Here is a 24,166-nt window from a genome sequence, read left to right as displayed (position 1 = left end):
GTTGCATACCAGCTCCTTTTATACCTGTATGTCCAAAGGGAGTGGTATGCAAATACCACTCGGCAATTTTCATTGGCCTTTTATCAAAGACCAGAGGTGTCTCGGGCTCCCAAGAGTGACCCCTAGTGTCACTACATCGACACAACGTCTCGTTCCCTCCATCAGGGAACGGAGGTTACGCAAGTAACCAGGACGATTTTAGTGTATATATTGACAGACACTTTTCCCCATTTTAAGTTTTTAACCATTTTTAATCTACTTTTGGCCTTCACTAATTAACTAATTAAAGGAATAGTTCATCCCAAAATGAAAATGATGTCATTATTTACTCACTCTAATGTTGCTTCAAACCCGTATTACTTTATTTCTTTTGTGGAACACAAAAAACACATTTTTTAAAAGTCTTCACAGGGTTTATTTGCCTTAATGTACATGAATAGTGAGTAGTCTGTCAAGCTGTCAACCCATAAAACCATAGTAAAAGAATAATATTTCCGGAATACATTCAAATTTGTCTTTCATCTGAAAGGTCCTGCGACTTATAGTCCGAAGCTACTTATTTACATAATTTATACGTAATTGATGTCGGCTAAAACATGCTTACACACAAACATATGAAAACATCAGTCAAAGAGTCAATAGTAGCATTTTAAAGTAGCACATACAGAGTATTTTGCCTTTACTATGTACTTTATGCATATACTTATATACAATATACTTTAAATATTTTATCCATCAGAACATTATTGTTCTTACAAACTCTAGACTGCTGTCAAATGCAACTCTTCACATCCCCACAAAATGACGTTTAATCACATTTGTAGTAAAAACATTCAGTCAGTGAACCAGATAATTAGTGCATAGCAAATATGATAGCAAATATCAGAAATATCCATAGATATACTAGCTATTGTTAATGAATGAATATAATACAACAGGCATATTGTTTTACTCACAGACTAAAAGCTGTTTATTTGTATACAGCATAGAGTTACATATGTTAAAATCAGATGTCGTTTATTTGTCCCATTTTTTTTTTCATGAAACATAAACAAAGAATATTAAAAACTGTTACACACAATTACTTAAAGAAAATACTCCCAATTGAAACGAGGCCAAATACTGTGTGATAGGATGCGTAGATACTGAGGTAAACTTCACAGAGCATATTTTGACAGCTGATTTATCCTTGCTGAAGAGCAGTTCTATCAGGAAGACTCACACACTTGAGTGAAATTTAAGATGACATTTATTTGATGAATATAAAACAGAAATGTAATGTCTATCTCTGGCATAAGCCCCGTCTGGCGGTCCGAAGAAGTTGTATTCATATCCTGCCGGAGATAGGAGGCAGGGGCGAGGAGCCAACCCCCTTGCAGTACAGGACTCAACTGGTGGTGGTGGGGTGGTGGAGGTTGCCGTGTTAGCACACTGAAACAGCAATGTGATAGATTGTGAGCAGATATATAAAGCAATGGCTTACATGTGATTGGCTAGGAGTTATCTAGCTAATGGTGCGATGATGTACAGCTGCTAGTCTTCCCGCTAGAACTACACTGTGCTTACATTTCTGAAACACAATTCACGTAAAATGTTTGTCCGCAAGCTGCTTGCAATTTTAGGCTTCAACCACAGATGCCGATAGAGAGCCCAAAGTTCCATAGAGCATCCTTTACGGAGTAGTTCACCCAAAAATGACAAAATGCAATGGCACGATGTGCAGTGAAAAAAGTTATATTTTATTTATTAGATCACTTCAGAAGACATGGATTAAACTACGCACTGCCTCACAGCAAAAAGGTCCCCGGTTCCAGTCCCAGCATTCTGTGTGGAATTCTGTGTTTGTGTGGGTTTCCTCTGGGTGCTCTGGTTTCCACCACAGTCCAAAAAACATGCAGGTGAAGTGAATTGTAAACTCTAAATTGTCCGTAGGTGAGAGTGTGAATGTGTATGTCTGTGTGTGTTAGCCCTGTGATGGATTGGCCAACAGTCCAGGGTGTTTTCCTACCTTTGGCTCAAGACAGCTGGGATAGGCTCCAGCACTACCTGGATGAATTAATGGATTAAACTACTGGAGCTGTATGGGTTCTTTTATGCTGCCTTTATATGTTTTTTGGAGCTTTGAAGTTTTGGTCACCACTCACTTGCATTGTATGGACCTACAGATCTGAAATATTCTTCTAAAATTCTTTATCTGTGTTCTGCTGAAGAAAGACATAAACACATCTGTATGACATACACATCTAGGATGGCATGATGGTGAGTAAATAATAAGAGAATATTATTTTTCTTTAAGTCTTTCTCAAATCAAATTATAATAATAAAGGTAAATTATATTTGATGGATGCATCGATAATGTCAAACCTTGGTTCTCATCACGTCTTGTGACCAAATGTGATTATGCCATGTCGCACAATAGCTTGACAGACCCAAATCACTATTTAAAAAAATAAAAATAAAATAAAATGTAAAGAAAAGATGTGATACAGGTTTGGCGCAACTTCAGGGTGAGTAAATAATAAAAACATTTTGGGTAAACTATTGCTTTAAATGGTCCTGCAGTTTGGCAAATACAAACACTAATAAAGTACAAATATTGTCTAATTTAATATTAGGCTATTAAAGCTGCATGCATAATAATTATTAATAACTAAATATTATAGAAAAATACTAAAAGACTAAGCAAAATGCTACTTAAAATAGTTTTAGGTGGATGATAGCCTGCCACAGCATTGGACACTTTAGGAACTTTCCAAAAGCATTTTATGTCAGCTACACACTTGCAGAAATTTTAAGTCAACTAAACACCTCAATAATGCATGTCCACTGGGCTTGTGGGAGAGATCCATCACCCTGATTGGCATGTAGGATGTAGGTTTCCACCACTGCTTTCAGCATTTATATCCTCTTGAGAGGGGGGGTCATTGGCAGCTGTTTTCTAGGAGCTCTGGCCCGTGTCCTGCATGCCCCAGACTGAGACGGGTATCTTGGGTTAGATTGTGAGTACACTCGAGAATGGCCATCTCAAAACTGGCCTCTCTAAAGGGCACCTTCCTCAGACAGACAGGCCTGGAAGAGTCTGACTTATCAGGGAATCAGGCATGCTTATGATATCATCTGTCTGCCTTCAGCCCAATTACTGTGTGGTGGCTTCTTCCCGGTGCCACAATGAATCTGGGCAGCCAGCAGTAAACACAAAACAGTGTGTCATTTTTCATTTGCAGGGCTGATTAGGGTTATATTGTGGGGACTCCATACAGATGAGGCAGTGTTTGTCAGATTTGTAATGGTAGGTGAGAAATGGAGGGGCTAATCAACCTTGTGACTGACAGTAATGATCGACCTCAGGCCCTGCTTGTGTATAAACAAAGTGGAAATTTCCCAGTGATGCTTCTCTTAATTATGTGCCTGAGTGTTTAGCCTTTCTAGAATAACTTTTCATTTCTTTACGTTGCTACAAATAAGTAAATATCTTACCTGATTTTCCTGTTACACCAAAGAATGTCTTTATCATGGTAGCTGAATAAAGCTAGCAATCAATAGTTTGCTTGACATTTCAAAAGGAAATGTTCTACAGAAAAACTGATTTTTTATTATTATTATTTATTTGTATTTTTTTTACTCATGTCGTTCCGTGCCTTCAATACAAGTTAAACTTAATCGACAGCATTTGTGGCATAATGTTGATTACCACAAAAATAAAACAAAAAATAAGGTTACAGTGAGCCACTTACAATGTGGCCAATTTTTGGGAAGTTTAAATTCAGAAATGTGAAGCGAATTATTTTATAAAAGCATTAAAACTCATATATTATTTGAGCTGTACAGTTGCTTAAATTGTAATTTTTACAGTCGTTTTGGGTTATAGGGTTTGTTGAAATTACATCATCATGGCAAGAAGGTTGTAAAATTGGCTATAACTTTCCACAAAAATGGTTAGTAAGTGATTTTATCACACTAAAATCATATTTACATGCATATTGTTCATGTCTTGTGGCTATAATTTTGAAAAAATGTAAGTATTTTAACTTAAAAATTGGCCCTATTCACTTCCATTGTAAGTGCCTCACTGTAACCTAAATTGTTTCTTTTTTTTTTAAAGGAAATATTAACTATTATTTGTGGTAATTAATATTTTGCCACAAATGCTGTCGAGCTTAACTTGTATTGAATCCAGAATATTCCTTTAATATTTTTTGTGGGATGGTGGATCATTATTTGTACTACCAAGTTCCAAAAAGGACAACAAAAAAAGGACAAAAAAATAAATAAATAAAAAAATAAAAAAAAATGTAGTCAAAATGACTTGTGTGCTATATTCAAGTCTTTATTTAAAGATTTATGAGCTAGAGTTGAGGGAAGGATTATTAGTGAACAACAACCTAAATTACCATCTGTACCTCACACAAAGACATTTCATGTCTTTAGAAGACTTGGAATATAGCGCACAAGTCAAATAAACTACAGTACTTCTATGATAGTTTTATTGGTGCTTTTTTGTCCTTTGTGGATGTAGTATAAATCATCGTCATTGTATGGTAAAGAGCAGTTCGAACATTCTTCCTAACATATTTTTTTGTGTTTCTCTGAAGAAAGAAAAATAAAATGGCTTTGGAAGGACATGAGAATAAATGATGACAAAATTTTCATTTTGGGGGTTTACTGTTCCTTTTAAAATATCGCAAACAATTTAAAATTGCCTTTTGGTTTGTTGCCTATGTAATGTTGCTGTGGTAAGATAAGTTATAAATGCAGTGTCTAAATAAAGTGGCTAGATCTCTTTTGGCATACGATTACAAACCTGGCTTCATTTTAGAAATGGATTTAATTAGTTTTGGCCACATTATAAGGGTGAATTACCTGACAGACAATCTTTTCCTTCCTTCCATAGCCTTTAGACTCATTGTTTTGCAACTTGTTAATCCATAACCCTATTCTCTATTGTAATGAACCCTGACTTCCTGCAATTCACAAAGAATCATTTTGTGGGAAGAATCATTCCCACAAAGAATGTCAGCCTCAGAGTTATAAGATGAGTGTTGAGCAGAGAATAGGAGGCACTTAACATCAACAGTCTTCAGAGCCAAGAAATCTGATCCATATTGCTGCCAAGTGTACATTCCCACTTTGCACTGGTTCTTTCCATGTCAAGACACTCTGCAAGGGCAGACCAATATATACCTCAGTGAGTCAGACAGGAGATCACACAAAGGATCACCTCTGCTTCTTTAGGCCTTTGATTTGTATTCTCATTCACATCACACATAGGCCTCTCAGTTTTTTGTTAATATCACAATTCCCAGTGTTCTTCACTTTCAAATGAGTCTGACCTTCCAATGGCGATGCACTCCTCCTCTGGCCTACTGTGCGCCCCAGGCATCCCTGCACCTCATGCAGATCAGCTGTATGGCTGCATGCAGACTGGCTATGTGCTGGCTTTAGGTCTATCCGATTACTCTCCTGTGGTGAGGATAATGGCCTGCCTGAAGGTGTGGATCTTTAGGAGAGGTCATTATCTGCCTGACAAGTCCTCCTTGGTCTTCTGCACAAAGCCAAAGTGTAGAGGCCAAAAAGATGGCTGATCGCAGTAGTGCATCAGTATATCACATGCACTTAAACTGACAATATCAACACTGCTGAAGATAAATAATGCTACATAGTTTTTATGGTGGATAGAATGTTGCAGAGAGACAGCCAGTAAATTTAATATTGTTCTGTCCTCTAGCCAACTTTAAAGGTGAAGTGAGTACTGTCTGTGTGACTAGTGGCACAAAATGGAAGTGCAAAAATAATGATTAATGATTTTCAAACAGGTTGTTCCGCTTCATACTCACGCAATAGAGCGCAACAGTCTGATTCCAGAAGTAATCATTTTTCCATGGGGGAATCCATTTTTAATGATAACTTATAAACCTTTTGTGGCAGGGAGGAGGGCGGGGCTGGGTCATGATGCTGCACACCCGGCCCCTAATCAGGCTGATCAAGCCCTCGAGAGGGATAAAGGCGACCAGAGGCGGAAGTTCCAGGGAGAGAGAGTTACGTGCAGCTGCCCGTTATGTGTTTGTCTTTTTGTTTAAATGTATTATTAAATTATTATTTATATTGTCAAGCCAGTTCTCACGTCCTCCTTTCCCTTTTACCTTGTTACACTGGTGCCGAAACCCGGGAAGGAGGAGGGATGCGCTGTAGTAGAGTCCTTGCCTCTACCATTCACCCCATCGGAACAGCTGCGGCCATCCGCCGGGGGACGGAGGAGCCCGGCCGCCTGAGAGCGGAAGAATGGCCGCCGACTGCGAGGGGAGGAGGGACTCCTAGCCGACCTCCTGGAGCAGTCAGGGCCGCTACCAGGGGCGGAGGAGACCCCTACCAGCCGCTAAAACGTGGCGGGGCATTCCGTCCACCAGGGGCCAGAGGACTGCCTCCGATCTGCCCGGGGAGGCACGGCTGTTGTCCACTAGAGGGTGGAGGAGTGGCTGAGGACCAGGCTATGGCATATCGGAGAACCAGCACGTAAATTATTTTTTAATTTTTTTTTTCTCTCTCTCTCCTCTCTCTCTCCCGCTGCCGCTCTGCGTTGGCCTTTTCCTCTCTTTTTAAATATTATTATTGTGTTTTTGGTTGGTATTATCACTGTTACAGTGTGTAAGTACCGCATTTTTTTTATTATTATTGTTGTTTTCCTCCCCTTGTCTCCTCCCAGATCCAGGAAGATGGGGCCAGAAGGGCATGCCCCCCCGGCCTGAGAGACTGAGGGAGGAATGTGGCAGGGTGGAGGGCAGGGCCGGGCTGTGATTCCTCACACCTGGCCCCTAATTAGGCTGATTAAGCCCGAGAGGGATAAAGGCGACCGGAGACGGCAGTGCAACAGAGAGAGAGTTACGGGCAGCTGCCTGACACCTGTGTGTTTGTCTTTTTGCTTAAGTTTATTATTTAAATATTATTTATATTGTTAAGCCGGTTCTCGCCTCCTCCTTTCCATTGAACTGTGTTACACTGGAGCCGAAATCTGGGAAGGAGGAGGGATGCACCGAAGTAGAGTCCTCACCACTACCATCCACCCCAACAGAGCAGCCATCCGCCGGGGGACGAAGGAGCCTGGCCGCCTGAGAGCGGAGGAACGGCCACCGACCGCGAGGGGAGGAGGGGCTCATAGCCGACCGCCTGGAGCGGTCAGGGCCGCTGCTAGGGGTGGAGGAGACCCCTACCAGCCGCTAAAATGCGGCGGGGTCGAGAGGACCTCCAGCTGCGAGCGGGGAGGAGCTCCTGGCCGACCGCCTGGAGCGGGAGAACCGCTGCCAGGGGTGGGGGAGACCCCTTCCGTCCACCGAAAACACGGCGGGGCGTTCCGTCCGCCAGGGGTCGGAGGACTGCCTCCAATCCGCCCGGGTAGGCACGGCTGTCGTCTGCTAGTGGGTGGAGGAGTGGCCGAGGACCAGGCTACAGCATATCAGAGAACTGGTGAGTAAGTTTTTTTTTCTCTCTGTCTCCTCTCTCTCTCCCGCTGTCACTCTGTATTGGCCTTTCCCTCTGTTTTTTTTTTTTTGTTTGTTTTTTTTCTCCCCTTGTCACCCTCCCAGGTCTGAAGAGGATTACATTACTTTTTAACTCGATTACATCATTTGCAGTGCTTCATGGGTTTGTGATTCATTTCTCTATTAAAGACATTAAGTACACAGTCTTGCCATCATCTTTTTGTCCATATTCAAGTACATTTTTGCTTCAATTCAAAGCTTGTTATCATTTGATTCACCTTGGAGCTGGTTGGTTTGGTTCATGGCTTAGAACACTTAGAAGGATTTTATTAATTCCCTCTGGAAAAAAAAAAAAATGAATGGGAAAAACACTTCCGGAACCAAGACAGCTAAAAAGTGGCCAGGCACTGTTGCCTATGTTGGTTAGGTCAGTGTTGCTATGTTGGATAACTCAAACAAACAGAACAATGTTGAAATTTACAGCATTTACACTTTTAGAGGAAATCGAACAATAATTAGTTTAGCTTAAAGTTGGCTCTGCACAATAAAAGTGGGAAAGGTATATTATTTTATATACTTGAACACACAAAAAAACAAAAACAAAAAAAAAAACACATTAACACATCTAGAAGTCTTCCTGTGCTTCTACGACTGAGGCCCCAGGGGATGTCTGGGAAATCAGAGAAAGAATGAGAGCGACAACCACTGTGATCCAAATCCTTATTTGCAACTCTATGCTTTGATGTGTTCCACAATTAGCATACACATTAAGACTAAAGAACATTGAACACTGAAAGAACATTGGCCCTAAGACCTATTGCCCTGTCCCATAATGGACCATTACAAAGGCTATAGCAGGGTGATGGGGTTGTAGAACAATTCTGACAGTCCAAGTAAGTGCCTTTTGGTCCCAATTATAGGGCTACTATAACTTTATTATCAACAGACATGTTCTACCGTGTAGTAATAATCCTTGACCAACTAAAATAGTTCTTCTTCTGTCTTAGAAAATTCTAAAGCTTAACTATTAGGCCTACTACTGGAAGCCATTCTCCAACCATTTCTGTTTGCCCTCCAGCTATTGGTTGGTGGGCACAGGATACAAAACTGGTCCCGGAGGTTTGCCTGAATGGACAGTGGGTCACAATGAGCCCTTTCCTGCTGCTGGAGCAGCTGCAGGCGTTTTGATAGAATGAGGTAAATTCAGGAATAGAGATGGCTGGAACTGATTGAGAGCCCCACTCAAAGGAATAAGTTACAAACTGTTTTGTATTGGTGGAAAAGAGTAGCACCCATCCCCACTCTTTCCCCTTCCCGTCCTCCTGCTCCTTTCTTTGCTTGTCCGTGTCAGGAATAAATCATTTAAATTGTTCTCTGATTCCCCTTCTTCCATTCTGCAAATTGATAATTGAAACATTAATAGGACGTTAATAGGATGTGTGTCCTGGTAACCTTTGAGATAAATCTCTGTATAATGAATTCACTGAGACCAACAGGAATCCAGAGTAATTAAACATGTGGTTACGAGGCTTATTCTGGCATGTCTTATATTTCATTTGTAGTTTAAAGCAATGTGGACTGCCATTGGGTGCAACAGATGCATTTATTGATAATTATGACAACAATTTTATTTGCGGTACTAATAATTGGGGCTACAGGCCTCTTTGAATTAGATGTTTTGACCGTAACAACATAAAGCCTGAGGTTAACTGTAGTGTGCTATTGGTAACACTGGGCCTGAACACCATTAAAACAACATAATTCACTTTATACAGTACATTAAAGCCAATCAGTAGTTTGTCACATTAAACTAACTAAATCTTGAATGATTGTGGTTTTCTGATGCAGTTTTGTGGAGGGAGGAGTTATCTGTAACAACTAGCTCCTATAATTCTCCATTTATCAGTCCTGTCTGAAAGTTGGAATGGTGAACCCCTCTCTCATCAGCTCAACAAAAACCTTTGACAAATATTGTTTTGAAAGATAAGCAACATCACATTACACTGTGTAAGAATCCAAGTAATAATGTACTTGGCCACTAATACATGTATTATCAACTTCAGCAAATTAGAACAACCAGCCATCTGAAATTGACACTCCTCTGTTGTATAGTTCCCAAACGGCTGTTTTATGTGGCAGTGCTAGGCGTATTTCCTGAAGTTATTTATTTATTTATTTATTTATTTATTACTATTTGTTCATCAGGGTATCTAATGATGATATCACAGATATAGATAACAAGAGCAGACCTCTGCAGCAAAAACTAATTGTAATTTGATCCTCATCGCAGCCATCACCATTATTTTACCACATTACTTTCAAGGAAAATTTTCCGTAGATATTCATTTCACATTATAGATTTGTATTCCTTGTGTACATGATCACACTTGGCAATAAAGTTCATTCTGATTCTGAATAATGGCAAGACAAAATATCACACAAGAAAAGATAAATGCAGTATGCTGAACTTGGATTGTGCTCATTACTTTTCAGCAATGCATTTCCTCTCCCTTCCTCTCCAGTCCAGGCGAATCTATTCCATTACGAGCCATTTGATGGCAAATTAAAAAGAGTGTGTTGGAAATATGCAGAACTGATGAATTTAGACAAGGAGACAAAGTGGAGAACATTTAATAGTTTAATAATAAGCTGCAGTATACATTCAGTGATAATTCCGTTTTTTCATGTTGCCAGAAGCTGTTTGGTGAGACCAGCAAAAACATTCAGCTACTTGATCTATATCTTTTTTCACACACTGCCATTGTTTGTACTTTCCACGTTATAAAATGAGTATTGCAAAGCAACCGATAATCCCCCTATGGGGTGCTGATTTTGCAATATCTCCCAAGCTATGGCAATTCCACCAAATCTGTTTTGTCGTGTTTTGCTGAAAAACAAATCTGTTTGCTTGGGCTTGGTGCAGCATTCTAGTTTGAAAAAATGGATGTAAAGAGGGCTGTACTTGATGATAGATAGCAGAGCACCTGTATCTTTAACAGGAGGGTTTGCTTTACATGTAACGTATATCCAATGAGCAGATGCAAGTGCGAGTGCTTCTCAAACACATTACTTAAGAAATTAGTGGAATTGCCTCAAATGACTGGAAATGATAGTATTACTTCTTACCCTTACTTGAGTATTAAGATTAAACAACAACCTGTTATCTTGAAAGTTTAATGTTTGGCGCAGTTTTTAATGATTTATTTTTTGGTTTCTTTTGCTATCTCACTCTAAGCTCATTGTACTGACACACTATTGTTGGTGTAGATTATTATTATTATTTTATTATTATTATTATTATAATTTTTTTCTTTTTTATATATTTTATTTTATTTTTTTTTTTTTTTTTTTTTTTTGCCCACACGGAAACTTGATGGCACACGCACTGACCAATAAGAAACTCTTTTACAACAAGGTAGACTGCAATCAACAGTTGCCAGGGGTAACACAGTGAACAAAACTTAAAGATCAATTTAAAATGAAAAAGTAATAACATTGTCAATAAAAAAGGGGAAAAATAAAGAAAAAAAAAAAGCCAGTTAATTTCAAGTATTACTTACCAATAAAATAACTACACAGCATTAAATATTCTCATTATACATTTTAAATTATTTATAAAATATATTTTGGCATATATGTTTTTTTTTTTTTTCTTTTTGTGTTTGTGTACAAACGCTACTGTAGCTTTAGTTAAACACCAATGTTTATTTTTTCAGTTTTTACTTTCGCAACAAAAACATTAAAGGGATTGTCACATAACAACAGATTATTAAAAATGATAGTAGTAAACCCTAAACTGAGTTTCACATAGCAAGACATAAGTGAAGACCCCTTCTATCCTAGCCCCATAGTCAAAATCCAAAAAAGTACAAGACCAGAGCACGAAGTTCTAGTAAACTGCACTCCACTGGCTACAATCAGGAAAGGGCACAGGAGATTTCAAAAGCAACAAGTCTTAGTTTTCACTTCTTTTATTCATATATATATATATATATATATATATATATATATATATATATATATATATATATATATATATATATATATGGCTTGAAGTCTAGGGGATCGGTCTCTCCCTATTCCAGTTTTTCAGTGAGCTCGAGCTGATAGCGCAACTTCATTTAGCTCAATCTATGATAAAAAAATATGCACTGTAATGACCTCACCGTTTTCTGACATTGGAATGTCTTGAGAGAAACAGAGAAGGCTTGTCTTATCAGAACAGTGAGAAGCCACTGAAATGAAATGAGATTTGCGGAAGCGTTCCTGTGGGCTCTCACGCAATCAGATAATGTTGCGAGAGCGCAGTTGGACAGTGCATCACACTGAAAGAGTCCTGCTAATGTAAGTCACCATCTGTAGCATCGGACAGACCCACGTCCTCTTCAGGAACAGTGAGCGGTTTGGCAGCTGAAGCAAAACTGCATACCAAAGAAGGCATTATAAGAAAGAAGTCTCTTTAGAGTCTACAAGGCATGACTGTACTCAGGTGTCACCAGTGGTGCACTGGAAGGTTTTTCATCCCTAAGGGTAAGACGTGAGGGCGGGGTTGAGTTTCACGCAGCACACAGTAAACAGCCTGTCCACTGCGGACAGACAGTTGTGACAAACATACAGGCAATGCTCTTACTATCAAGCTACAATGACAGTCTGAGCTCACAGACACATTTTCAGCCTAGTTTGATCAGTCTCTGGATTACTGCGTCCTCTTGAGAATGCGTTGTGCTGCAGATGTGTTCTCCTTCCCTGGCTCATTCAGCTTGACACTTTCAAAAGCAAATAAATAGACACATACACACCGTAACACACACTAAGAATAGTGTATGCTTTCTGTGTATACATGAGAGCCAGTTAAAGCACAATGTCCTTCAAGCGTTTACTGCCAGGGGACTCCTTCTCACGGCCGTCCTGCAGAAGCGTGTTAATCTCCCGCATTGCTGGCTCACTGTCCTTTCCCTCCGGCTGCCGCAGCAGGCTGTGGTTGGCTATGCGCTCTGCGTCTCGGCACTTCAGCGTGTTGTAGGTGGAGGGCGGCTTGGACTGGGGGCTCTTCAGGTGCACAGGGGAGGTGATGGGGCTGACAGCCTCTCGACCATTTCCAGCCTCACGGACGGCACCGTTGGTCTTGGGGCTGTAGACGGCCGGGTCTGCCGTTTGCCGCCTGCCCCTCTGTTCGCCCCGTTCCTCATCCGGCCCATCTTTGCCAAAGGTAGCAAAAGTCCTTTTGGTTGTGCCACAGTCCTCATAGTGAGGTACATCTACGGTGGTGGCCTCAATGGACAAAGCAATAACATTGCGGCAGTGTTCGGGAGACTTCGCTCTGGCTGGTATCGGCACTCGAGGCATCCAGCAGCGGTCTGAGTGGCCCAGGATACGACACTCATCTTGGCAGTGAAAACCCTCAGACTGATCTGCAGAGACAAAGAGAGAAAGAGTTTGTTTTGTTTTCAAAACTGTGCAGTTCCCACAGCTTCTGATTATTTGTGCTCTCTTTCATGGATTTCAGCACAGTTTGCTTTAGAGCTTTCATTTTTATAGCACATGTCAGAGCTGAAAAAGGCATAGCCAAACTGCTCCACCCCATTTTAGTGCAAGCTTTTGCCTGGCTCTACTTCTTCAATAAGTTTCAACGCTAGAACCTTTTGGGTCTTCTTGTAAACCAATTAAAGGGTGCATTGTTAAATCAAAAGTAGATTCCCATCTTTTGAGTAATTGTTTCACTTTGTTGCCAGGCTTGATGAAAAGAGGGTTTAGACAGTCCAATCAGTTTTTTTAGCTTGAGGGACACTGTGAAGTAGCCCTATTGTTACAACATATGCTGAATATTTTGCTCTGTCTCTGTCATCTAGGTGGCAGTTATAAATATGTAATGTTAAAGATGTTGTGGTGTTTAAAAAAAAAAAGATTTTGTCTTAGCTAGTATTACTAGAGATCCATCCTTTGTTGTTTCGGAGGAAAGGGCTTTTAAGCTGCTTTTTGTATCATTATAACAACAAAAAAAGCTGTGCTCTCTCTCTCACTTAAGTTGAGGAGCTGTCTGCCTCTTTTCTCTTCCTTTTTATTTAAAAGAGATGCATCCGTAATAATCAAGGTAGCTCTCTTTTTATTAGCAGTCAGCCAAAAACAGCTTTTCATGCAGAGTCCTTTGACTCCATGCATATTTAATTATTGGCCATCTGGATAGACAGCACGGCAAGGGCACTCTACCTGCTTAAATGTTTACTAATATCCACAAATGGCATTTGCATAACAAAATCACTTCCCAAAAGCTTTTACAATGCGTCTTCTGAATGCTGTATCCAGACACTCTTCCCACATTTAATAAATAAGAGCATAATGTTTCAAATACTCTGTGATAGTGGTAGTTATAGTGCGGTTCATACCGTATTTGTGACACAAGGGAACAACTGTTAGTCTTGACTATCACAAATAATTTGTCGTATTATAGGTTCCCACCCCTGACAATAAAAATAGTAAAAGTAGCTGCCACACAGATGTTTGTTGACACATTTTGTCATCTTCCCTATTGGGAAATCAGCACAAGGGTCGAGACCCTGCTACACACTTGTGGCCTACATTGACAGTAAAGGATTGTGGAAAGGATTTGTACAAGTAAATCTGGCACTCCAAACTTGACAGATCATCCAATTAAAATCACAAATGATTTGCTCTTCCTGGATTCTGAAGAACAATACAGCTTTGGGCCCTGAATCAATATTTAAAGATTGGAGCGTTGCATTCCAAGGCCTCAGCTGCCAAAACTGCAACCTTAAAAATGTGATCCGATGAGATTGACAGATTACTGACTGAAGTCAGGTGACACCTCTGACCTCCTGCGGCACATGAGAGCTCCTGATGGAGCTCATAAAAAATGTGTTTGCAAATGTGTGTTTTGATACAGTATGGGAGAGATTTGACCCAAATATAGATGCCAACATGCACACCCAGATGGGCACACACACGCTTGCTCATACAAAAACTCACAGTTGAGCAGCAGGGAGAATAGAGAAATTAAATTGAAAAAGTAAAAAATATATTGGAAAGTAAAGCTCTGGATCTACTTGTAACGCTGGGTACATGGAGTGGAAGAGACGCAGGAGTAGATACTTTAAATATTTTCATAATAAACGCTGGAGTGGAACAAATGATAAAGCTAAACATCTCAAAATAACAAAACAATGAAACAATCAACACAATGTAACATTTCAAGTACTGACAATGAATGAACAAAACAGGAGGGTATTTATACAAACAAGGGCAGACGATGGAATGGAGGACAGGTGAGGATGATAGGGAACAGATGGAAGTGATGAGGGCTGTGAATTCTGGGAAATGTAGTCAGGGGGAAAACTTCAAAATAAGAGTCCAAGGGAAAATATGAGGGAGACAGACTGTGACATTACTACCCCCCCCCCTCAAAGGGCGACTACTGGCACCCAAAGATGGATTAGGAGGGTAGGGTGATGCAGAAGGTGAAGGAGGAGGAGGAGCAAATGTCTTGAGTGGAGCCAGTGGAGGAGGAAGGGACAGGGCACTGGACGGAACAAGGGTGTCCATTATGAAGGCTGGAACCAGCGGAGGATGAAGGGTAGTTAGGGTGGGAACTAGGGTGGGGAGCAAGTCCAGGTCTATTAACTTGGCGAGAGCTGGCTCAGGGTGGTCGAGGCTACAGGCACTGGCTCTGGGATGGTCGAGGCTACAGGCACTGGCTCTGGGATGGTCGAGGCTACAGGCACTGGCACTGGCTCGTTGACAGTGGCAGGCGTGGGCACTGGCTCGTTGACCGTGGCAGGCTTGGAAGGAGGAGTCATGGAAGGTGTGGAGCAAGAAGCCGTGGAGCAAGGAGCCGTGGAAGGCGAAAAACAAGGAGGTGGCACAGGGTTCCTGCCAAAACCCACAATGTGAGGGGAGAAAGCTGGGAGGGGAGAAAGCTGGGAGAGGAGTAACCGTGGTAATGGAAGATAGTGAGGAGTGATGGATGTTCAGTGTGGCAAGGATATAATCCGCAAGGGAGAGATTCTCCGCCTCCGGAAGCGCTGTTGTTCGATGAAAGTTTAAATCCATACCGTAAATGGACTTGAGGTACATATCTGATATGGTGGTTGTTGCAGCGATTTGGAATAACTTGGTGGAATATTCCAAGAGGGGAAGATCCTGCCTGAACAGTTCCATGAAAACCCCTGTTAGCTCCATGCTCAATGTATTGTGCTCGTTGGAGTCTGGCTTTCTTGGGAGAGGTGGATTAGTGGGATCGCTGGAGTACAGGAGGATGTTTGGAAGAGCAGGTAAGTGAATCAGTATTCTTTGTAGGTCAGTCCTTCTGTAAAGTTGGGTATGTGGAGTGGAAGAGGAAGAGACACAGGAGTAGATACTTTAAATATTTTAATAATAAATGCTGGAGTGGAACAAACGATAAAGCTAAACATCACAAAATAACAAAACAACAAAGCACTTCATCAACACAACGTAACACTTCAAGGACTGACAATGGATGAACAAAACAGGAGGGTATTTATACAAACAAGGGCAGATGATGGAATGGAGGACAGGTGAGGATGATAGGGAACAGATGGAAGTGATGAGGGCTGTGAATTCTGGGAAATGTAGTCAGGGGGAAAACTTCAAAATAAGAGTCCTAGTGAAAATATGAGGGAGACAGACTGTGACACTACTATGGTATCTCAAGTGGCTCAAATTTAGCCCATAATTACCAGCCTCTGTGAACACACACACACACACACACACACACACACACACACACACACACACAAGTCCACATCTTGAAAGGGCTTTTCATCACCAAAAGTCAATGTTATCACCATAGCAACAAGGATAAGCCTCACCATTATCCACATATACAGCGAGAGACCGCCGAGGACACCACACCTGCCACAGCGCAATCTGCCAACCCAGAATTCCTCCTTTCATAAGAATCTGCTTTTCTACAGAAGCGTGGATTTAACAGCTTCCTGATGATCAATTTGGGGAACTTTAACAAGATTCAAATCATTCTCACCTCTTGAATGCTTAACTCATAAAAAAAGCATATTTTCCAATTCCCCTCCCTTATGACAGAAGGGACGAGCACATACGTTGAATGTTGCCTCAGTCCTTTAGGGGATCTCCCGGGGAGCGATTCTCTTGTAAATGACATTGCTCTGAAAGCAGAACACCATTAACAGCTCTCTCACATCCTGTCACTAGTTAATACACAAAACTCACAGATGTTTCTCTCAAAGGTCTGTACTAACTACATAACAACTGCAAGAAGACATGACATCCTGTCAACCCCTGACAAAACAAGAGTCTTTTTTCTTATCTTTTTGCCTTAGAGAGATAGAGAAATATATTGCCAACAAATGAAGCAATTAAAGCTTCAATGCAGCTGATCTTTTAGTCGAGCACAAGAGAGCAGTGAAAGGCAAGACAGCCCTCCTATGGAGAATGTCTATAGAAAGTCATCAGGAAAATACGCTTGCCAATCAGTTCCGGGAACAGACTTAAAATACAGTTCGGAGCACTATGTCAGTGGGAACATTTCCTGTTTTGGATTTAAAGCCTACTAATTATGGTCTTGGCTCTGACAGAAGGCGGAAGCTTACTATGTTTGTCGAAATAGTAATAATAGTAAAGGACAGAGTTAAAAAAATGTCATGGGGATGAAAGCACTGCTATCAAATGGGAAACGTTGTGATTTAATTTCGTGCTGAGGGAATAAAGAATACCAAATGCATTTAGGAGCACTTAAATATGGGTACCCCGAGCGTAATTTTGCAGGGCTATAGAATAATAAATAGTGCCTCTTGTAATGAAAGGCTGAAGTCTCCTGATAAAAATCCACTACCGCTCTAAGCTTGTTGTAGAATCACATTGGCTTACTTCAACAGGAGCTAAGAATGCACCCAATTAGATCTGTCCCCTCATGGCTATGGCCTTCATCAGACTGAAGTGTATAAAACTGAGGTCACTGCGGCTGCAGTGGCTGACAGGGCAGCTAAAAAGCGACACTATGATACCTCCTTTTTCTCTACTTTACAACAAGGTGTTTTAATTCATTAAATTGATGTCTATTGTCATAAACATGGCTAATTGAGCTTAATTTGTGGGTGGGCTATATACCCAAAACAAAATAAATGGCTTTAAATTTACCAAAAATCTGAACATCTTTTGTGTCACTGCCAGACTTTCATCTTGTTTGGCAGCTATTATGCTGCTAGTTGGAAAACACACATTCTTTTCTCTCCAAACATGCGGGCATAAGCACTGGGGTTCTGCAGTGTTGATGTAATCCAGTAAGAGGGCAGAGGAAATGTCGCTAATGTACCTGTTTAGACAGGCTTGGGTTGGGAGAAGAAGAATGAGAGAGAGTGGGCTTACTCACACCCACTCTGTAACACACTGCTACTGGAGATGTAATTGCAACCACGGGGCCTTGCAGCCTTCAGAGTGACACTATTCAGTCACTTTGGATTTATGGGCTGAGGAAAACATGTAATTTCTTTTGAGGAATAAGGTAAAATGAGTGTCTTTCCTTATAAATCAAAATGTCCTAAGCTACACAATGATGTATTGGTTTAAAGATTAACAATATTAAACAACAGTGTGATTTGATACAGTTTTGGGCATAAATATATTATAAATCATATACACACATATTTTGCCACAAACGGCTTTAGTAATTTGTCTTCCATTTGTCTTGCTCACTTGTTGTTCTGTGTACCCAATACAGCTACAGCCAGATCCTATGAGAAATCATCTCTTGGAGTGAGAGGGCAGACATCAGTTCTGGCATTTGCCTTATTTCTTTTGTTCTGCAAGTGAGGTGGCCACTGACATGGTATGAGAGAAAATAGATGCTACATTAAACCTTGTGACCTCTTAAAAAATAACCCTCTGGAGGTCACTCTTTTGAGTTGGGCCTTTTCATTGCAGAGTCTTGGCTGAATTTTGCTGCATTCTAGCAGCTCTGGAGCACAGCCATGCATTTGTGACTGTCCAGCTGTTGTTTGTTCATTGTTCTCCATGTTCATTTGGCTATATGAGAGACTGATCGAGTCTGCATCTGAATACATTTCATTCAGGCAATGTTCATTTTATTCACATTGCTCGTTGCAGGCGCATGAAGTGCCCGGGAGGTCCTAGGTGGATTTGCGGTGCATTCATCCAGGCTCGGGGTCACATTGGGAACCTTGTCTCCACTCTAACACTATCGCTAGCTGCCATGCACAGGCTAGGACAAGCCAGGAAGACGCTAGGGGCTTCCCACGAGGGAGAGTCCAAGTGCTGCTGTCATCCCAGCCAGGAAATTCAGTCTGTGCACCATAAATCAGCCGCAAGCCCTCAGCCCTGCGGGACCACAAGATGGAGTGTGATGGTCTTGTTTTTACAAACAGTGGAGGAGGATGCGTCACTGAGCCATGAAGACGGCACTCAGTGCAGAGGCCTTGCCATCTAGAGCGGCTCTCCAACATTCTTACTCCATCTGCTCCCCTCTTTTCTTTCCTCCCTCAAGCCCTCCCTGTTCCACACCATCCCAAAATGTCATCTGTTTCCTTCTTACCCCTGTACATCTGCTTCGCTCTCTTCACCCTTCAATTTGGTGGCTTCTTCAGGAAAGTGACCTTGACGTCTTCCCTCTTCCTTCACTCTGTGCTCAGATATTAATTATTGAGGATATTACACTCCCTGCTTGGCCTTGTTAAGGACTGTCACATGGATGGCAAATCAGGAGTTCCCGGTGCCTGCTTCCATGTCTTAACATTAGTACCAGTCAATTTATCAGGAAGTAAATCAGGGTCTGGTCTGTTCTGCTCTGGTAAGTGTGTCTGACAGTCAGTCTCCTCTGAGAATCCATTCTGCAATACTTTAGCCTCAAACACACACTGACAGCTTAACTTGTATCTGTGGTTTACCACTCCACCATTCCTTCAACTGCTGTCATTTGTGTAAATTAGTACCACAGCTCCAAAGTATGTATCATCTCTCTTCCCGCCCCATCAGACCCTCCATAGCTGGTCCTAGTTAAAGGACGAATTTCTAAACTGATGCTGACAAACAATACGGTAGACTTATATTGGTACAAACAGTATCTGCACGGGGAAAAATATATTTTTTTATGTAATATTATGAATCACTTTGAGCCGCTTTATGTAAGAGAAGAAGGGGTGGGGGCTACCAAATGGACGGCTTGATGTGATAATAAGCTCAACTTGTTTCATGGCTTGTACAGATAGAATCTAGATCATTTTACTTTATGGCGAGGGACCGTTTTATGACATCTCCACCATCAGACAAAAGCTACTCCAATAGAGATCCAGTTTATATACGAATATATTTTATTATTTTAGTATCATGATCCATTGCCGTTTTACACTCAATTCAGACATCTGTTTACAATGAAATAGTTTACTGAATCTTAAAGCTGAAAGTACTGTTAGCATGTGGCAACTGGGAACCATTTTGTGTATAAGGCCATTAAGATCAAATCATTGTTTACTGTTTATTGTTTATCTGAAATTGATTTTGTTTAACCTTAAACATCAAAAAGGTTGATCATGAATGATGATATAGGCTTTCCACAGTGATCAGTGTACAAATACATTGTGCAAAGGCCCATAGCAACTGGCTTTCTGCTCAAGGTTTTACTCAAGGCCAAAGAGCACCATGCTAATAGTAACTATATGGAGTTAAATTGTACCAAATGGTTAGAGTCCCTTGAGTAGGGCCACAGACGGACATCCCCTCTTTGTTGCTGTGTTGCTGCACCCTTTTTAGCTTTTCTCTGGTCAGTGTCATGGACTGAGAAAGAGTAGCATGCTAACACAAGGTCAAGTGACCTCTCAGAGGCCGCTGATAAAAAAACATGAAGGAAATCTGACAGAAAACAGCATTTTATGTCTCTGCACCCTTCATGGGTAAGGAAATTACAGATTCCCTCATTAGTTTTGGACAACCACGGAGAAAGCCAATGTAGTGGTACTCGACCTTCAAATTCCCCTGATCATGGCGGACTTTAAATTAAACTGACTCAAAGATCTGGCAGCCATCAAGGCACACATGCTTAAGCGGCCACCCATTCAAGAGCAGTCAAGGGCTGGATCTTCTTTTCTGAAAGTATTGGTTTATGGAGGAAATCTTTAAATATTCTGTAACAAATGCTGCATTCTGTGTTTAAGCTTGACCGAGCAATGTAGCTAATTTACTCAGAAACCCTTGAGTCTGAGAAGAGCAAGAGGGACAATGTAGACAGTAAATTGCATCTGTGAGGGGATGAGCTGGGCTTTGGGGGTTGAGGATGGGGGTTGGGGGTGGGGTGCAACAGAGGAAGCAAACTCGCTGGCTCCATAGAACTAAATGATCTGTGAGAAGCACATTGCAAGTAAGTGAGAAGTAAGTGAACCCCTCTAAAATCTGCAGGCCGGTCTTCTTTACTTGAAGCAAGCCTGTGAGATATTCTTGTTTTAGGGCTTTATTTGCTATTCATAAAGCATCCAGCCTAGAGAATGTAACAGGCTTCAGGGAAGCGGCAGAAAAATTAGATTTCTGTGTGGATGAGTGTACAGTTTTTGTTCTGTTTACTCTTGAGCTTCTTGACCTCCCATATTTTACTCTCATGTTTCAATCATTGATAGTATATGATTGGAGCTGAGTAAAATAAATAGAGTAATTTATCAAATGTTAAATCAAAGAATGCACATTTTGAACTCATTCAACATTCTTCTGTACATTTTTAAGTCATCATCAAAATCTAAATGATTAATGAATTGGCCATAGCACAAGTGGCAAGTTAAAGTCCAAAAGAAGTGTCAACTTAAGTCACTTAACATCCTCTCCCATAGCTGCTATAGCTCCATCTTCCTGTTGTTGTGCTGTTGAAATGTTTTAAGTTTGTTTTTAATTGTCTTGTTTTATTCAGTGCGAATAAAGATGATGCCCCGTTCCTGTCAGGCTTAGACTGAAACAAACGCACCTGGACACAATGCAACCTGAGCGCCTAAAATCAACGTGTCTTCCCTTCAACAGCTGGGCCCAAATGCGTCAGTTGAATACTAATATCTCCAGACTGCCATTCCCTGTGAGACGTGTGTGATCGGCCTGCTTGCATAGACTGTTACATAATTAATGCAATGTTCCTTCTCATTCAGGCATGTTCACTGTGTCAGCCTTGGCTATGAGTTTTATATTCTGTTTTATCTTGTTTTTCAAGCAAACCCATTCTCTGTCTCTCTCACTTTTTTCATTCTTTCGTGCTCTCTCTCCCTTTTCTATGTGCCCGTGTCTGCCTTGTTCTCCCCTACTTTCTTTTAACCAACTCCCTCATAATTTCCAACGTGCCCCTTCTCCCCCACTGTTGTATGTATATAGACACTGACTTCATTAAGGCTGGTTGGCAAAGTGCAACCTGCTATGGAGGATCTGCCAGTCCTCAAATCATCATCATTGCCCAGCCCCCCTGTCCCAGGCCTAAGTCTAAGCTCACAAATGGAGTGGGTGGCTGGCTCACCTGATGCATTTTGTACCTTATCACCATTACGCTCCTTTTCTGAGACACAGGTCCAGGTGCAATGTAGCCGTGCTGGCTCTGAGGCGATAACCGTCTGGCCCAAAAAAAGGGGCATCATGCCTCTTTTTGTTAACACATGCCTATGGACACTAATAGTGTCCCTTTTTATCTGTATTTATATATAACCCTCTCCAAGGTTTTTAAAAAATATACTCAAAAAAAGGTGGCAGGCTTCAGCAGCCACACTGCAGCACTGACCATCCATTGATCTGTGTAATACTGAGTCGAAAAGACAGGCTTTGCAGAGGGAGAGGCACTGCAGCTGAAATAGCAGAATATCTTGCTTTGACTCACAGCTAAACAATGGGGAGGGGAGATTTGTGACTGCTTGTCAATATTCTGCAAAAGCTTATCTTAAAGCATGAGTCACATGCTAAGCAGAGACAGCATTGGGGCATATTCCTCAGTGAGGCATGCTATGAAAACCCTGACATTGCAAATAATTTTTTTCACATAGTCCCTTGAGTAATGGACTGGAGAAAAACAGCCAGTGTAAGACACTGCAGACTCCAGTTGAGTCAAATGAATTCAATGGGTCATTGGCGATGGGAGGCACCCAGTTGTGCCAGAGGGGTGGGTGGGATTGTGAAAGGCACAATGTGGGCAATGTTGCTGTGGCTTAAGTTAATTGGATTTCCCCAGTGCCCACTCTTGACCACATGTGGGGCCATGACATTAAATGCCCTTAAATATGACAGGAGTGTAAGACAGAGTACAGTGAAAGGGACTGGTCTTAAGGAGCCCTACTGACCATTCCCAGTCACTTCTGTTGCTTAGTCACAATCCCATTCCAACTGGGGCAGTGCTTGACTGCAGGGAAGGGTAGGTTAAATTTGGCATACTATTTATCACAAGGAGATTGTGGTCTTGCTTCATGGTCAGGAGCAAAGTCCATCGGAGAAGCCTGACATGCTTTTAAGGAGACTGGCTAATGATCTCATAAAGGTCGGAGATGAAAAAAGACATCTGTTGTTAATGATAAATCATATACATGACAGCTCAGATTTGGATGGAGACTTATGATGTTTTAGATATTTTGATGTTAATGTGAAAGAAATCATGAGAGAGCAAGAGGTTTTTTTAATTTTTTATTGCTGGCATATATATTATTTCATAGCATGGAAAGACAAAAGGGTCTAAGCTCCCGCTGCGCTGTTTGGCCCAGTTGATTGTGTTGATCTCCAATCTTGCAGTGCAGAAGCCCATTCCAGCCTAGTCTTTAATGGATAGTGCACAAGAGCAGAGGAACATCATTAAAAAAACCATTCTGAGACCTCCCTGTCTGCCATTAAACTTAACAGCCAGCCTTCCTATTAGTTTTTATCCTCCTTTTTAAGGGGTTGGGGGCAAGGGCCCTAAAAACATGAAGGTTAATTGGCTACCCTGAGAATGGAGTGATTGAGCCTCCCCTTTAGGAAGCCTTGAAAACAGACTGTACTGTTTGTTGCACTGGCATAATCAGAATGCATGCCACACAGTCTTTCTCCTCTGAGGAAAAAAAATTGCTTAAACTCTGGGGAGAGTGGACTGCTTTGGGGGAAAGGAAGGAGAGTATTTGCACATAAAGGTTTGCTGGGAGGGGGTCTGGATTGTGAGGCTGACTTCATACAGTGTAGATGCCTTTGGGCAAGGTGGGGGCAGACTCCCAAGGTTTGTGGCCATAACTGATCTCTCTCTCTGGTTCCTGTCTTTAATCTTTCATCAATGGCTGATATTCTGGCCTGGCTGCAGTCATTTTGTCCAGAAGGGAGGATAGTTTTGCAGAAGAACTAAATTTTAACCCACTGAGATCATCTTAAGGAAAGTGAGAGAGGATGCAGTGAGGACAGAAGGATGAAGGTGTGAGGAGATGAAGGCATGCCTGTGAACTCAGTCAGCCATTCCCTACAGTGCAGTCACTGACCGTTTGATGGTACGTCTGAGCGTATGCGTTTCTGTCATCAAAGGTCCTAATCCCGATCATTTTATGTTTAAATCAGGACAAATTACAATACATCAGATTGGCAGAATGTGGAAAGGCCAGCTGCCCAGGGTTTTAACCTTTTCTTAATGGCTGTAATTACCTAAGATGAGCAGGCAGAATCATTTTATAGTTTCATTGTGTAAAATGATTCATGTTGTGCAGGAAAAG

At 41.3% G+C, this 24,166-nt stretch overlaps 1 protein-coding gene across 4 annotated transcripts in view; it reads right to left on the bottom strand.

Annotated features, from left to right (window-relative positions):
* Positions 1 to 10,775: 10,775 nt before the first annotated feature.
* The window catches only part of LOC127418370 (protocadherin-19-like), a 58,250-nt gene continuing 44,859 nt past the window's right edge, over positions 10,776 to 24,166 (bottom strand). For all 4 annotated transcript variants that reach the window (XM_051658982.1, XM_051658985.1, XM_051658983.1 and 1 more), the window contains exon 5: positions 10,776 to 12,883. In XM_051658982.1, coding sequence (XP_051514942.1) covers positions 12,324 to 12,883 — 560 coding nt within the window. In that variant the 3' untranslated portion in view covers positions 10,776 to 12,323. The remainder of the gene's footprint in view (positions 12,884 to 24,166) is intronic.

Source organism: Myxocyprinus asiaticus, chromosome 27, assembly GCF_019703515.2.
Source record: "Myxocyprinus asiaticus isolate MX2 ecotype Aquarium Trade chromosome 27, UBuf_Myxa_2, whole genome shotgun sequence".
Classification (NCBI taxonomy): Eukaryota; Metazoa; Chordata; class Actinopteri; order Cypriniformes; family Catostomidae; genus Myxocyprinus; species Myxocyprinus asiaticus.
This window is presented reverse-complemented; position numbering and strand designations above follow the sequence as displayed.